Consider the following 15,297-nt stretch of genomic DNA (forward strand, 5'->3'; position numbering starts at 1 on the left):
ATATATATATATAGGTGTGTGTAATCTTTTTTGATTAATGGAATACAATCATTTTTCTCTCATCTCTTTCTCTTCTCTCTCTCTTTCTCTTGTGGACGCCCGCCTCTCTTGAAGAAACCCTAGCCGCCCCCTCTTGTTCACTTGCCTTATTTGGAAGCAAGAAATTCTAACACTTATGGTTTTTTGGCCACCCAAGCTTCCTTAGCCTCCAAGCCTTTGCTGTCCTCTTTTTCAAGATAATTTGCTGCTAGTTCCAGATCTCCACGCTTCAAGAAAGGTTCTCAACGTGAGATTGGTACTGGATGTCGCTCATGATCCGCGATGCTAATAAGTTCCTACAAAAAAAATCTACACTCATCGAGGGTGTTCCGATAGGAGACCCTTCGATGCTTAAGTTAATCAAAGCTTTAAAAATATTAAAGAGAAAAGAAAGTGAGAGCTGATAGAATTCTCCTTCTTCCTCCTTTGGGGCTTGCCCCCTCTTGAGTTGATTGTGTTTGCTTTTTTTACTTATTTTAGAGTCCCTTCCGTACCTCTTTTGTATGGAGATTAAGCCCATAAGCCACTTGTCAGAATCTATATTTGTTAGACCTATCTCTTTAATTCGTTAGACTATATTTTGTCCTTTTATTGAGAAAGAAATCTCTCTCACTATCTCTAAATTAAGGTTATTAGTTATAGATATCAAATGTAGACTTTATCAGCATAGCTGAATGAATCGATGATCTTGAATCTATATCTGATATGATCTTACTATATTATCTTGGATGCATGTTAAAAAAAGATTGATCTCATTCAGCGGATCTCTCCCGTCGCAGGTAGGTCACTCCCCCAATGTCTTCTCCTCCAACTTGCTTTGTGGCTCACATAGATCCCTTCGGCACCCAGGGAAAACCCACCTTGCTGTCGTCCACGACCACAGAAAAGGTCTCGCCCTCCCCCACCACCATGCCACTCCCATTCTTTTTTTTTTTTTTTTTTTCTTTATGGGTAGTATGCCGTATCCCACTGCTTTGCAACCACAAACCCCAATAGTTATCAACTTATCATGACACAGGCAGCACTCTACTAAAAATATTAAGTTGCTTTTTATAGTTTAAAAATTTTTAAGAAATATCTGAGCTTAGATTTTCATGCCTTGAAGAATTATAGTGACTTTCTTGTTCCTTTATTTATTCCTTAAAAGATTTTTTTTTGCTTGTGTGGTTTAAATAAAGATGAATCATCCGTTTAGATAATACCATTAAAACCTATTCAAATTGGTTTTTGAGATACATCAAATTAGCACTTGTCTTCTTCTTCAGAGAAAAAAAAAATAGTACTTATCTCTTACTGTGCCATATATGATAAGGAGTGAAGACCTTTTTTTTACTTGTTTAGATAGACTAGGATTCGGTTTATATATATATATATAAATATATATGACCTTTTTTGTGATGGTTTGGATGGTGACCATCTATCTTTTTTTTTTTTTAATTTTTTTTAACTGATATTGGCTTCCTACCAAAAAAAAAAAAGATATTGACAAATGGTAGATAAATAGGTAGCCTAGTAGGATAAAAGAATGTTATCACATATGAGAAAAAAATGAATAAAATCTTTTAAACTTAACCATTTTCCTACCCTCACCAATCGTCTCTTGTACGTCTGAAGAATATACAAAATTTATCATTAGAATCAAGTTTAAAGCAAGCTATATTATAGAAGAAAAATGAAAAAGAAAAATAAGATGATAGCTAGATATAAATAATAATGAAAGTATTTTAAATCAAATTATTCTACTTTTAATGTTTAAACTATCAACTTCATTTCATTTCTCTCAAAGGAAAGAAAAAATCAACTTCATTCATCTCATGAAATTCACAAAATATTATAAAAAATGCATATGTTGAATATGATCCTCAAGATTATAGACTATTTGCAGTCTAGAAGAGGGGTGGAAGGAAATCCAAAAAAAATTATGAAAAGGTCCTCTCCTTCCTCTAATATAAAATAAAATATTTTAAATATTAAAAAAAGAAATCGTGGGAAGTAAGGAAGAAAGAAAAAATGACGTCGTGCTGCACGTATTGGAAATCTACAACGCCTTTGGATTTATCTAAGCCATAATGCACGTTACTTTCCTTTTTTTTTTTAATTATAGGTAAACAGAGGGTAGCGAGAAGCTACAAATTTTTTATCCCACCTCGCTGTCGTCCACAGCCACAGAAAAAGCCTCGCCCTCGCCACCACCATCCCAGTGCTGCTTTAAAACCACACACCCCAGTCCATAGTTATCATAACACCGCACTCAACTCACAACAGCCACCATGTCCCTCGACTATGACCGGACCGGTGCGATTAAAGCATTCGACGAGACGAAGGCCGGCGTGAAAGGCCTTGTCGACGCCGGCATCAGCAAGATCCCTCCCTTCTTCGTCCAGCCACCCGACCACTCCGATGGATCCACTGCTCGCCACCAAATCCCCGTCATCGACCTCGGAGACGCCGAATCTGACAGCGCCCGAAGAAAGGAGGTTGTGGGCGAGGTGAAGCGGGCGTCTGAGACGATGGGGTTCTTCCAGGTGGTCAACCACGGCATCCCTGCGGCGGTGCTCGACGAAATGCTTGCAGGGGTGAGGACGTTTAACGAGGCGGCGGCCGAGGTGAAGAGGGAGTACTACACCAGGGATTGGGCGAAGAAGGTGATGTTCAATAGTAATTTCGATCTGTACCGGGCGCCAGCGGCAAATTGGAGGGATACCATATTCTGTGTGATGGCGCCGGAACCTCCAAGACCGGAGGAACTGCCTCTGGCTTGCAGGTAACGTCTCCCATTGCCGTCAACTGCTACTCCGCTAGGGTATTCGGCCCGTTGGGTTTAGACTGGGATGGCAGTGGCGTGCCGCTTAAGTCCTTACTCCTCTCGTATCATGAGTTATTTAATTTTTTTTTATTCATTATATTTTTTTAAAAAAATAAGAGCGATTCTCTCGGAAGAATCACTCAAAAGAGGGGAAAAAAAACTCAGTTTTCTTCCAGCACTCACGTTTGCTTCATTTCATTATGTAGTACAATTCACAATGAACATACAAAGGGAGCTATGAGCATACAATAAACCAGCTGAGTGTTTTTTGCCAATTTGATTTTTTTTTAAGTTACTAAAGTAATTTTGTTAATTAATATCTTAGTTTTTCTTATTTTATTGGTACAAGTTTGTATATATAACTTGAAATTTTAATTTGATATATCAATTTATCAAAAACTTCATGAGAACTTTAACAGTTCATAGGTAACTAGGGACCTTGTTAACTTCTCCCTGACCCTTTCTAAAGAAGTGGTCTAAGATTTTGAGAGAGAATGAGAGGGAGAGAGAGTCCAAGTGCTTTCCAATTGTGTTCTATAGCGTACGTGGACTGGCCGGAAAGCACACCTTCCACCCTCCCTCCCGTCTCGTTCTCCTTTGTTTCTCCCTTCTCTCCCCATTTTTTCTTCCATTATTATGTCCTTCTCTCCTTTCTGATTGATGGAGCCCTTATGCCCTTACAATACTGCCTACAGCTAGTGTGCTTGGGTAGTGGAGGTGGTCATAGTGAAAAAGAGTAGAGCCCCTGTTAAGATTTGACGCCTCAAGATTTAGCCCACATTGAGCCCACAGTGAGGTTCGCGGTGAAAAACGGAGTCCAACGAGACCAAGATCACCCGAAACGGAGCTCGGATGGAGGAGATACGAGCTTTTGAAGTCGGTATGAGAATCGAGGCGGCGGAGGACCGCCGGCGATCGGCGGCGGGTGGCAGCGGCGCGGCCGCAGGCAGCGGCGCGCGGGACGCACGACCCAGGCCCGCGTGGACGCGCGACCCAGGCCCACGCGGGACGCGCGACCCAGGCCCGCGGCCCAGGCGGGCGTGCGGCCCAGCGGGGCGCGTGCAGGCCCGCGCACAGGCACGGCCCAGGCCCGCGCGCGCGGGCCGGCCCAGGCCAGCGGCCTACTGGCCCCCCTTGCCCCGGTCCATCGTGGATCGGGCGGTCGACGGCGGGGCCTGTGGACCGCGTGGGCGTTTCCCACTCGTTTCTCGCGGTCCACGGCACTATTCCACGGATCGGAGTACGATCTAAGGGCCCAGGGGGCTCCCGGTCTTGATTCGACGGTCTGGGACGCTGATTTGGCTTGTTTAGGACTCTTAAACCTAATCTAATTAGGTTTTAAGCTCTGTTTAACCCTTTAAAAGGGCCTGAGACTAACAGAGAAGGCAGTATTTCGGTTTTTTGCACCGTACGGAGCCGTATGAATCCGAGAAGAGAGAGAGAGGTGAGAGCGCTGTGAGAGAAGGAGCAGAAAGCTCCTGGACAGCGGTCGCCAGGCTCTTCAGGGGTTCAGGGGGTCTCCAAGAGAGAGAGAGCTTTTGTGAGGGAACTTCAGGTGAGAGAGAATTGGGTGTATAAAGGTTGAGGGTGAGGTCTCCTCTTGTAAAATTTCTTTTTCATAGTGAAGTTTGCATGCCCCGTGGAGGCGAGCTCTTTTGTGGTTGATCCACGTATTTTGATTGTTTTTCCTTTTGTTTTGTTTCTTCTTTCTTCCTGCTGCATCGTATGGTACTGAAAGGATCTTGGGATGTGGTATCCTGGCCAGACATCCACCCAACAGCCCCAATGGTGGAAGCAAAGGATGGGGCTAATGCCAATTGGTGAGAATAGGAGGTGGACACGATGGACGAAGGTCTAATAGACTGACGGTAAATGCATTAGACCTTGGTGGTAAAAGCTTTCATGTGATCATGGAGCCAGGGGAGCCTAAACGACACAGCTAAACCAAGCATCGAGCCCCCTGTGCAAGAGTAGGCCGGTAGTAGATTGGCTCATACTGGTGGTCTACCTAAGGGGTTGACCGATGAGATCCTTTAGTTAGTTATATGTTGTTAAACTCCCGTGCTAACTAATGCTAAAAAAGGTGCCACGTGGATTTATTAGCATGTGCCACTCCGGATGTGGGTTTTATCTTTTATGTGAAAGAATGATTGATCTTCTGTCACAATATCAACCATTGGATCACACGTTGTACATATCTCAAAGTAATCTAAACTTTCTCGTGCATCCACTTGCATAGGTCTTAAAGAGATTATTGCATGGTCTAATAGTGGATTCATGCAAAGGAAAGCAAATCCTTCTTACATGTGAAAGATACAATCCCTATCCTTATAGCTCTTTATCTCAATAGTTTAAGTTTTCAATATGAGTTTGTGATAAATAGTATTAGTGCTAAGCTTATTATGCATCAGAACCTTTATTAGTTATGTGGATCTCTCGTTGGGGGATACCAAAACTAAGCAAGAAGAAGATTGAGTAGGACTCGAGCCATAAGTGAGTCCTTTGTTGAGTATGAGCTATATGTGATAAAGACAACATGAAACTGGGTGGAGGAGGTCGTCGTAGTCCTATAATCTATATTGTATTAATAAAAATAGTGCCACAAATTTATTAGTCTAGACCGATGCTCTTCTCAATAGCTTAAATTTTTGGATCGTAAATCGATAACAAATGGTATCTATGTCACAACCTTTATTAGTTATATGAGCTTCTCATCAGGGGATATTAGGATTGAGAAGAAATCAGTAGGGCCAAGTAGAACTGAGGCCATGGGTGGGCCTCTCTCTCTCTCGTTGGAGCCAATTATAATTGCAAGTCGTGACAAAGTAAAGCCCAAAGACCAATAATGCAATGTATTTGATGATAGAAAGGGTAGTTGAGGAGTTGCTAGGGAACAATAAATAGTTTTCATGGCAAGATTAGTGGTAATTTTGGTGGTTAATATTAACGGGTTAGGTAAATTGGTCCTTTGAGAACTTCTTTGTGCACCACGGGCGGTGTACAAAATCAGACATAGAGTACACCGCTTTACATGATTAATTCACATAGCCACTACTTTCCAATGCACATTTAATACCTGCAGTTTCACTTTTCGTTTGAAAATTTTGAATGACAAAAATATCTCTACTTTTTGAAAAAAATTATGACATGTTATATCCATATTATAATATTTTGGGTACAAAAAGTCATAATTTTGACGCAGGATGTCATAATATGCTACAGAATATCATAATTTTTTTCAAAAAATAGAGATATTTTTATCATTCAAAATTTTTAAATAAAAAAATGAAACTGCAGAATTAAATACACATTGGAAAGTGATTGAAAAAAATGCATCTTCTATATTATGACATCCTAGATCATATTATGACATCCCGCATGCAGAAAGTTATAATTTGACGCAGAATGTCGTAATATGCAACAAGGTGTCATAATTTTTTGGACCATATTATGATATCCTATGTGTAGGAAGTGATAATATGTCACAGGATGTCATAATTTTTTCTAAAAGATGGATATTTTCGTCATATAAATTTTTAAATAAAAATTGGATCTGTAGGCATTAAATACACGTTGAAAAGTAGTAGCTATGTAGATCAATTACATAAGCGATGCACTCTACATTGGATTTTCTACCGCTGTGGTGCATAAAGAATTTCCCTTGGTCCCCCTATCGCATGGGTAGCAGGATATGATGCCGTGCCTGCTAGATCCAGGTAGCCCATTAACTGTTGAATTATGTTTGGTGGGCCTACTAGGTCTGCGATTGGCCAACATTGGACCTGAGATGGGTGGATTATTTGTAGAACTTTTCTTTGGGATTGCATTATTTGGGCTGTTGGGCTTCCCTATCTTCTTTTTCTCTTTTATTTTTTGCTCTTTATTCTGGCCCTATTGTGTTATATTTTCTTCTCCCTCTTGTAGTCATTTCATTCCTAATTATATATATGCTGGTCTGTCCATCTTTTGGCTCAAAAAAATAAAAGTAATTTATGCATAACTTGAAACATTAATTAGAAATATCAATTCTTTGACAACTTCTTGTTTAAGCATTAACCTCAACTCACACTCTAAATGAATTTACTGGGACTTCTCATTTTGTATTTAAAAAGCAGAAAAAGAACTTTAATTGGACATGATATATCCTATTTAAGTTTCATTGGCACCTCATGGATCCACATCTTGTACTTGCAGAGAAATAACCTTCCATTATGCAAATCATACTAAAAAACTGGGGATCTTTCTCTTTGAGCTACTTTCCGAGGCACTCGGCCTTAATCGCGATCATCTAAATAAAATGGATTGTGCCAAAGGACTTGCGGTTGTTGGCCACTATTATCCACCTTGCCCAGAGCCTCACCTCACTCTTGGAATTAGCAAACACTCTGATCCAGCTTTCCTGACCATCCTTCTACAAGACCAGATGGGTGGCTTACAAGTTCTGCATCAAAATCAATGGGTTGATGTGCCGCCTTTGCCAGGAGCTTTAATAGTTAACATTGGTGATCTACTACAGGTATGTTTTTTCATTAGGTATAGAAATATTAATGCGGCAAAATCACATATTTGCTTCTACATTGCATGATTTACTCTAAAGTAGTTTCATTCAGGAAAAAAAAAAAAAAGGCCTGATTATAGTTTCAAATTCGTATAATTTAGATTCTCATGGCTGGATTATTACTTGTAAATGCCATCATATATATGATATTATTTATAATTTTCCCCTTGTATTTCTGTAATCTACAGCTAATCTCCAATGATAGGCTCAAGAGCGTGGAACACAGGGTGCTTGCAAATAAGAGTAATGTCCCTAGAATTTCAGTGGCAAGCTTGTTTACCACACGTTTTTACCCATCTGTGAAGCTCTATGGCCCTATCAAGGAGTTATTATCCAACGAAAGACCGATGTATAAAGAAGTATCAGCGAGGGATTATGCCACCTACTACAACATGAAAGGACTCGATGGACAATCTGCACTCGACTATTTTAAGATATGATTAAAAGTCAGAACAATTTAGTCTGCTGAATTTATTGAAATCCAAATGATTATATATATATATATATATATAATATATATATATATATATTGTATTGGGGAAATTATATGGAATATTTTATTGCAGATCCTCGTGATTCCACAAGGTCTGTTCTAATTATCGATTCATAGAAAAGATTCTACATCTTGAGATAAAGCAATATTCAGCAGGTGACACTCAGACGGACCGATATCAATTTATCTCAATTTACATGAAAGGTTGAAATGTAGTTACAAGGCGATTAGCTATGTAAAACATGAATTTTTATAGTTAGATTTAAAGAAAAACTCATAATTAAACATAGTCGTAAAAAGGATTACAAAAATTAACTCAAGAGATAAATGAGTTGGAAGAAGAGGACTGCCGAAGGAGTCCTTCTCCCCTTTGATTTTGCCCAAGAAAAAGAGTCTAGGACAGATGAAACTCTAGCTAAAGGTCCTAGATTTTCCATCTATAAATCCCCCAACTCCCTTCCTTTAAACATTGTTCGATTTTTCATTAAATCACCAGTGAAATCAAGATTTTATTGAATTCTTTTCACCAAGTATTTCTGATGAGATACCACTGATTCATTATCGAATTTAAGGTATTGATCTATTTTTTCCTTCCTCTCTTTTTTGAATCACACGAGGCTTTTGACGGTCAGATTTAGCTATTGGCCAGCGGATTTCATGGACAATGAGCATCCCCTATTTTATCCCTCTTCTTTTCTTTCACCAGAGCGGCCGCCATCACCGAACAAGGCCTTGCTCAGGTTGTTGAGGGTTAGAGCCACCCTGCCAAAGCTATTAGGGGTTGCTATAGTTGAGGGTCAAAGTCATGAAAGTAGTTAGCCTTAACCACTCTATTTCCTTATTTTCCATAGCAAAGAAGCAAAGAAGAAAGAAAACGAGAAAAAAAAGAGAAAGAAAAGAAAAGAAAAGAAAAAAGAGAGAATCTCTCTCTTCCCTCTCTCCTCTCTATACCTTCTCTTCTATTTTCTCTCTCTATAAATTTCTCTTTCTAATATTTCTATCTAGAATTTTCTCTCTCTTCATAGATTTTTCTCTCTAGGAGTCTTATGGACTAGTGGAGGGTCCAGATACTTAGACAAATTCAGAACTTGATTGATTCTAGGAGGGGTCTTGAATTAATTTATGATATTAGGATCATTCACCGTAATTTTTTCACTATTTCTAATTATTTATAATTTTTATATTTGACTCCGTTCATATAAATGTATAACTGTTTGCACAAGATATAAAGCGAATACCTTATTTTCAAGTTCAAAAATCAAAAAAATTATCAATTATTGTGTTTAAGTCAATCATCGATAGAGACAAAGATTCTTGGACATGAACACTGATTTAAATATATTTATTTTTACTATATAATTTGATTTCTTGTGATTAATATTTATTTTATAATTATTGGTATGATTATTTGTATATTTTGTATCATATGTTTGAATCAAATATCATGGCTTTTCGAATGGTTTGAGTTGTGATATCGCTATTGAGATTTTTGAAAAAAATATAATATAGTATTTTTTTGATATAATGGAGATTATTTAATAAATTGATGGATGTTTGGGCTAGCCACGTTAAACTGAGAATAGCCTCATCACAGGTAGGAATGTGATATTGAGAAAAATCCACCATGAATAAGAATATGGTATTGAGAATAGCCCACTATAGGTAGATACATGGTACTGAGGATAGTCGGCATAGGCAGATATATAGTATTAAGAATAGCCACCAAAGACGGATACATGATACCGAGAATAGTCCTGCCACAGATAAATATATAGTATTTGAATTTGCTACTGCAAGTTGGAGCATGAATATTCTTGGTTTGCCACTGCGAGCTGAAAGGCAAATATTCTTTATTTGCCACCGTGGACGGACGTGCAGTTATTGTGGTTTACCACCTTAGGTTGGAGCATAGTTATAATGATTTGCCACCATGGGCTGAAGCATGATCGTGATTAATCCGACACCCTAAAGACAACTCCTAATTGATTTAGATCAAGTGAATGAGATATGGATGCTATGATATGGAACCAAAATTAAGTAAAACAATAAAGTTTACTTAATTACATAGTACAGTATATCATTTTTGAAGAAGATGGATATTAGATGATATATGATGTATGTTTTTATGTTATATTAATATTGAGTTATACTAGATACTTAACATTAGATTTAATGACTTATATTTTTTTTATCTTGTTCATATGTTATTTTCTAATTATATTGGTATGAATGTATGGAGATTCTTACCAGACTGTAAAGCTCACCATCCTTCTTCTTTTCTTTTTCTTTTTTAGAATTGTAGAATGCTTATACTTGACGAAGATTGGAATCATGATTTGAAATGATAGATTAGATAGAGCAGATCAATAACAATAGGATGATCGAGTTTTATAAATTATATAATATTGATATTTGTTAATATAAAATTATTTATTATGAATTGAGATTAATAGTGTTCATAAGATGTTGACTGTAAAAAATTTTATAGACCTTGCATATTTTTTAAGCTTGTCCTATGAAGTGTGTGGCCATTACGTATCCAATTCAGATGCTAGATTCAAGATGTGACAAATTGGTATGAGAGCTTAAGGTTATGATCTCTAGGGACTGTGATTTAAGAGGTATTGAAGCACAAGATTATGATTACTAAGGATGTGATAGAATAATATATAACTTAAGTAGGATTTGAACTTAAGATTATAATTACTAAGGACATGATAGAATTAGCAAAAAAAATTCAAAGTTTAGATTTTAGATCAATAGGTATCATCATAAAATTTATGTTTAAGTGACATATGATGTGTATAATAGAACTGAAGAGTTATGTCTTAGATTTTAATAAGTAGGATCTAACCTAAGTATAAGAGATGTTGATCCTGAAATAAAGTAGAATATGGTGATATGCTGTGTTGTACTGGGTAAACTTGTTCAATTATTATTTAGATGATTTTAAAATTTTAAATTAAATATAAGTGAAGATCATGATGATTTTTTTAATTTTGATATTAATTATTTGATCATTATAATTTTAATTTATTAAAAAAAAATTTGGATATCGTCTAAGAAAGAATGACATCATATGAGAGAGAAATAATTTTTCGAGCATTGAACCTATAAGAGGATCAAGTATGAAACTTGCATCTAATTGAAAAATATATTTGGTTCTATTGATAGATTGGATTTCATTGAGAGAGCATGACATGCATATTTTGGTAGAGTCTTTAATAATTTATATTATTATCTTTGGATCAGATTACTTGATCTTCTTTATAGTTATTAAAGAGTGAGGTGTATTAATTATTTCAAATCAAAATTTAGATTTCTCAGCTGATCTAAGGTCTCTTGCTATTATTAAATTTTTGAAAGACTTGTATGAATTTTAACAAATAAGAGACAAGATTTTATATCAATTTATTTATTGATGCTAAGGATTGTGATGAAGGAAGCTCTATGATAAATAATCGAGTTGATTCTACTCACAAGAATGTTGATTTGAGATCTTCTAATTAGTTGAAGATTTAATTTAATCATTTTACAAAAAAAATTGGGTTGGAATCATCCTATTGATTGTTAAGTAAATCTAAGGTTAACTCACTCCAAATTAATTCTAGATGTATTAGATTCTAGATGAGTGGTAAAAGCTTATGCAATGATTTTAAATATAGAAAGTGGATCAAGATTAATTTTGGTGTGTTATGCTCGAGATATAGTAAAGATAAAGAAACTCAAAATTTTTCTCTAATTCTATCTAAAAATTTAAAAGATTAGATCTTTTTAGAATCTAATATGAAATGATATTATTGTCAGAATTTATTCAATAAACCTACAGAATTTGATAAATTTAGATCAAAGTGCACGATGAAAGTATAGTGGTTTGGATTATTTTGACACTAGTGAAGAACATTAATTCTAAACTCAATAAGTATAATGATCAGAGACTAAATTTGATTTTCAGTAAGGAGACTTTAATTGGTGAATGAAAGAAGAAAAATTACTGATTCTTAAGGTAATCTAGACATTGCAATACCATATTCAATGATAGGTTTTTTTCTTGTGGATGATGACAAAAAGAATTTGGGCATCCTAAGTTTGGGATTAACAGATTGACAACCTTTGGTTGGGCTCAGATCTAGAATGTTTGGCATAGATCTCATTTTTCTATCTCCGATGTTGTTACACGATCTAAGATAAAGGGTTGAGGTTTTTCCTAAGATGAAAGTCTAGTCATCAAATTGTTGGAAGATTAAAAAAAGCCTACAATTATGAAGAATGTTTGATGTTCTCACTTTCTTAGTTTCTATTAAAGGACGTGGAATTAATTCAATCAATATAATAGATAAAGAATTTTGATATTCTAATATAAGGTGGAAATGTTACTATTCTTTAAAAAAGTTGAGAAATCAATATGAAAGGAACGAGTTTAAGATGTCACATAATTTCGTTATATCGAGATCTTATGAAATAAGTACTATGTGAGATGGATTATTGGAAAATCGAGGATGATATGATAGATCTATACTTGTAAAGTTTGTACCTCAAGTAAGCTAATTTCGAAGATAATTATTTTAATGGGGGAATATAAGAATCTAGATTTTTAAAGTTAACATGCACAAAGCTTAAAGAAAAAAAATGAAACCTCACACATTGAGCATGTGAGGTGGAAGAGGACTCCCGAAGGAGTCCTCATCTTCGATTTTGACCGAGAAAGGGAGTTTAGGATGGATGAAACTCTGACAAAAAATCCTAGATTTTCCATCTATAAATTCTCCAACCCCCTTCCTCTAGGCATTTTTTGATTTTTCATCAAATCACTGGCAAAATCAAGGTTTTATTAGATTCTTTCCATTGAGTCTTTTTGACGAGATACCACCAATTCATCATCAAATTTAAGGTATTAATCTCCCATTTTCCTTCATCCTCTCTTTCTCAAACCGCACGAGGCTTTTGGCAGTCAGATTTAGCTACCGACCGTTGCATTTCATGGATAACGAGCCTCCCTTGTTTTATCTCTCTTCTTTTCTTCCATCGAAGCGGCCATAGTCACCAATTGTGGCCTTGCTGTAGTTACTAAGGGTTGGAGCCACCCTGCCAAACCTGTTGTGGGTTGCTTTTGAAAAGGGTCCTGGCCATGAAGGCGGTCGGCCTCAACCCCTCTATTCCCCTATTTTTCATAGCAAAGAAGCAAAGAAGAAAGAAAACAAGAAAAAGAGAGATGAAAAGAAAAAAACAAAGAAAAAAAAACAAAGAAAAGAAAAAGAGAGTTTTTCTCTCTTTCCTCTCTTCTCTCTCTAACTTCTCTCTCTACTTTCTTTCTCTATAAGTTTCTCTCTCTAAAATTTTTTCTCTCTTCATGAATTTCTCTCTCTAAAAATTTTATGAACCAATGGATGGTTCAGGTACTTTAGACAAACTCAGAACTTGGTTGACCCTAAGAGGAGTCTTGAATTTATATATTAGGGTTATTCACCATAATTTTTTTATTATCCTTAATCATTTATATTTTTTATGTTTGACCCTGATCATATAGAGATGCGACTGTTTATACAAGATATCGAATGGAATATCTAATTTTCAAATTCAAAGATTAAGAAGTTTATCGATTATTATGTTTGAGTCAATCATCAATATAGGTAAATATTCTTGGACACAACATCAGTTTAAATATATTTATTTTTACACTACATAATTTAATTTCTCGTAACTGATATTTATTTTATAATTGCTGATATGATTATTTATATATTTTATACCATATGTATATTTTATACCATATGTTTGTATCAAATGTCGATGGCTTTTTGGATGGTTGGGATTGTGATACCGGCTATTAAGATTTTTGAAAAGTACATAATATGATATAGTATTTTTTTGACATCATTGAGATTTAATAAATTAATGATCAAAAAAAGAATATTTGGATTAACTATATTAAACTGAGAATAGTCTCATCACAGGTAGGAACGTGACACTAAGAAATTAAAGCCTACCATGGACAGATATATGGCACTGAGAATAGCCCGACATGGGCTATTCTCAGTGCCTTGGGTTGATATATGACATTGAGAATAGCCTACCATGCACAAATATATGGTACTGAGAATAGCCTTGTCATATATAGATACATGGTATTTTAGTTTGCCACCACGAGTTGGAGTGCGGATATTCTTGGTTTGTCACTATGGGCTAAAGCATGGATATTCTTAGTTTACCACCATAGACTATATCGTGGTTATTATTATGAATTGCCACCACAAACTAAAGCATAGTTTATGGTTTGTCAGTTACAGGCTGAAGTATGACCATGATTAGTCTGACACCCTAAAGATAACTCCTAATTGATTTGGATCAAGTTAATGATACATGGATGATAAAATCTGGAACCACATTAAGTAAAAAAAGATGTTTTACTTAATTACATATGTACATAATTTTATTTTTTATGAAGATGAATATTTGATAATATATTATATATATATATTTTTATATCAATATTGAGTTATATTGATTACTTGACATCAGATTTCATGGCTTATATTTTTTATTGATGCTATTCATATGTTATTCTCTAATAATATTATTATATCGGTGTAAATGCATGGAGATTCTTATCGGGTTGTCACTACTACAGAATGGAGCCACGGTAGGTTCCAAACCACTGTCGTATCCCAAAAAACTACTGCCATAGCCTACGGCAGTAGTTTCATAACCACTGCCACTATGGTCGTCACCATAGGTCTGCCAACCGCTACCACTGTGGTCATCACCATAGATCTATAACAGAGATTATTACAGTGGTTGTTGCAACCTCTATCATATGTAAGGTATAGCAGCAATTATTCAACCACTGCTATAGCAATCAATATAGCAGCGATTTTTCAACTGTTGCTATAGAAACTATAGCAGCGATTTTCTAATAGCTGCTATAGCCCTCTATAGCAGCCGTTCTCCAATCGCTGCTATAGTTGATCTACTGCTATAGTTGATCTATAGCAGCAGTTCTCCAATCACTACTATAGCCTATCTATAGTAGTGGTTGTTCAACTGCTGCTATATCATCTACAGTAGTGGTTAGAAAATCACTGCCATATGTTAAACTACGATAATGGTTGTACAACCGCTACTATAGATGTACGACAATGGTTTATCAACCACTGCCATAGATTATAGCAGCGGTTGGCACAGAACTACGGCAGCAATTGACACAACTACAGCAACAGTTGTGCAACTACTGTCATACTTGTTGATCAGTAACTGGTCAACCAATAGCATAAATTTATCCTTTTTTTACCTCATAGATGTAGTTCAATATATAATTAGTCAAACCAAAACTTGCAAGAATCAAAAATTTTATATAAAACTCAATAACAAGCATAATATTTTTCAAATACTCAAATTGTATTA

General features: G+C 35.9%; 1 protein-coding gene across 1 annotated transcript; it reads left to right on the forward strand.

The window, feature by feature from the left end:
* The first annotated feature begins 2,260 nt into the window (after positions 1-2,260).
* Positions 2,261-7,873, forward strand: LOC105031968 (1-aminocyclopropane-1-carboxylate oxidase homolog 1). Its single transcript, XM_010906274.4, has 3 exons — positions 2,261-2,803; positions 7,040-7,361; positions 7,592-7,873. The coding sequence occupies exons 1-3, from the start codon at positions 2,310-2,312 to the stop codon at positions 7,841-7,843; spliced, it is 1,068 nt and encodes a 355-aa protein (XP_010904576.1). The 5' UTR covers positions 2,261-2,309; the 3' UTR covers positions 7,844-7,873.
* Positions 7,874-15,297: the final 7,424 nt, after the last annotated feature.

Source organism: Elaeis guineensis, chromosome 11 (assembly GCF_000442705.2).
Source record: "Elaeis guineensis isolate ETL-2024a chromosome 11, EG11, whole genome shotgun sequence".
Classification (NCBI taxonomy): Eukaryota; Viridiplantae; Streptophyta; class Magnoliopsida; order Arecales; family Arecaceae; genus Elaeis; species Elaeis guineensis.

Bases quoted from the DNA above. Each gene is read 5' to 3' on its own strand.
- LOC105031968 (XM_010906274.4), top strand. From the start codon at position 2,310: ATGTCCCTCGACTATGACCGGACCGGTGCGATTAAAGCATTCGACGAG. The intron at 2,804-7,039 runs GTAACGTCTCCC...TTGTACTTGCAG, and splicing joins GAACTGCCTCTGGCTTGCAG to AGAAATAACCTTCCATTATG. The intron at 7,362-7,591 runs GTATGTTTTTTC...TGTAATCTACAG, and splicing joins ACATTGGTGATCTACTACAG to CTAATCTCCAATGATAGGCT.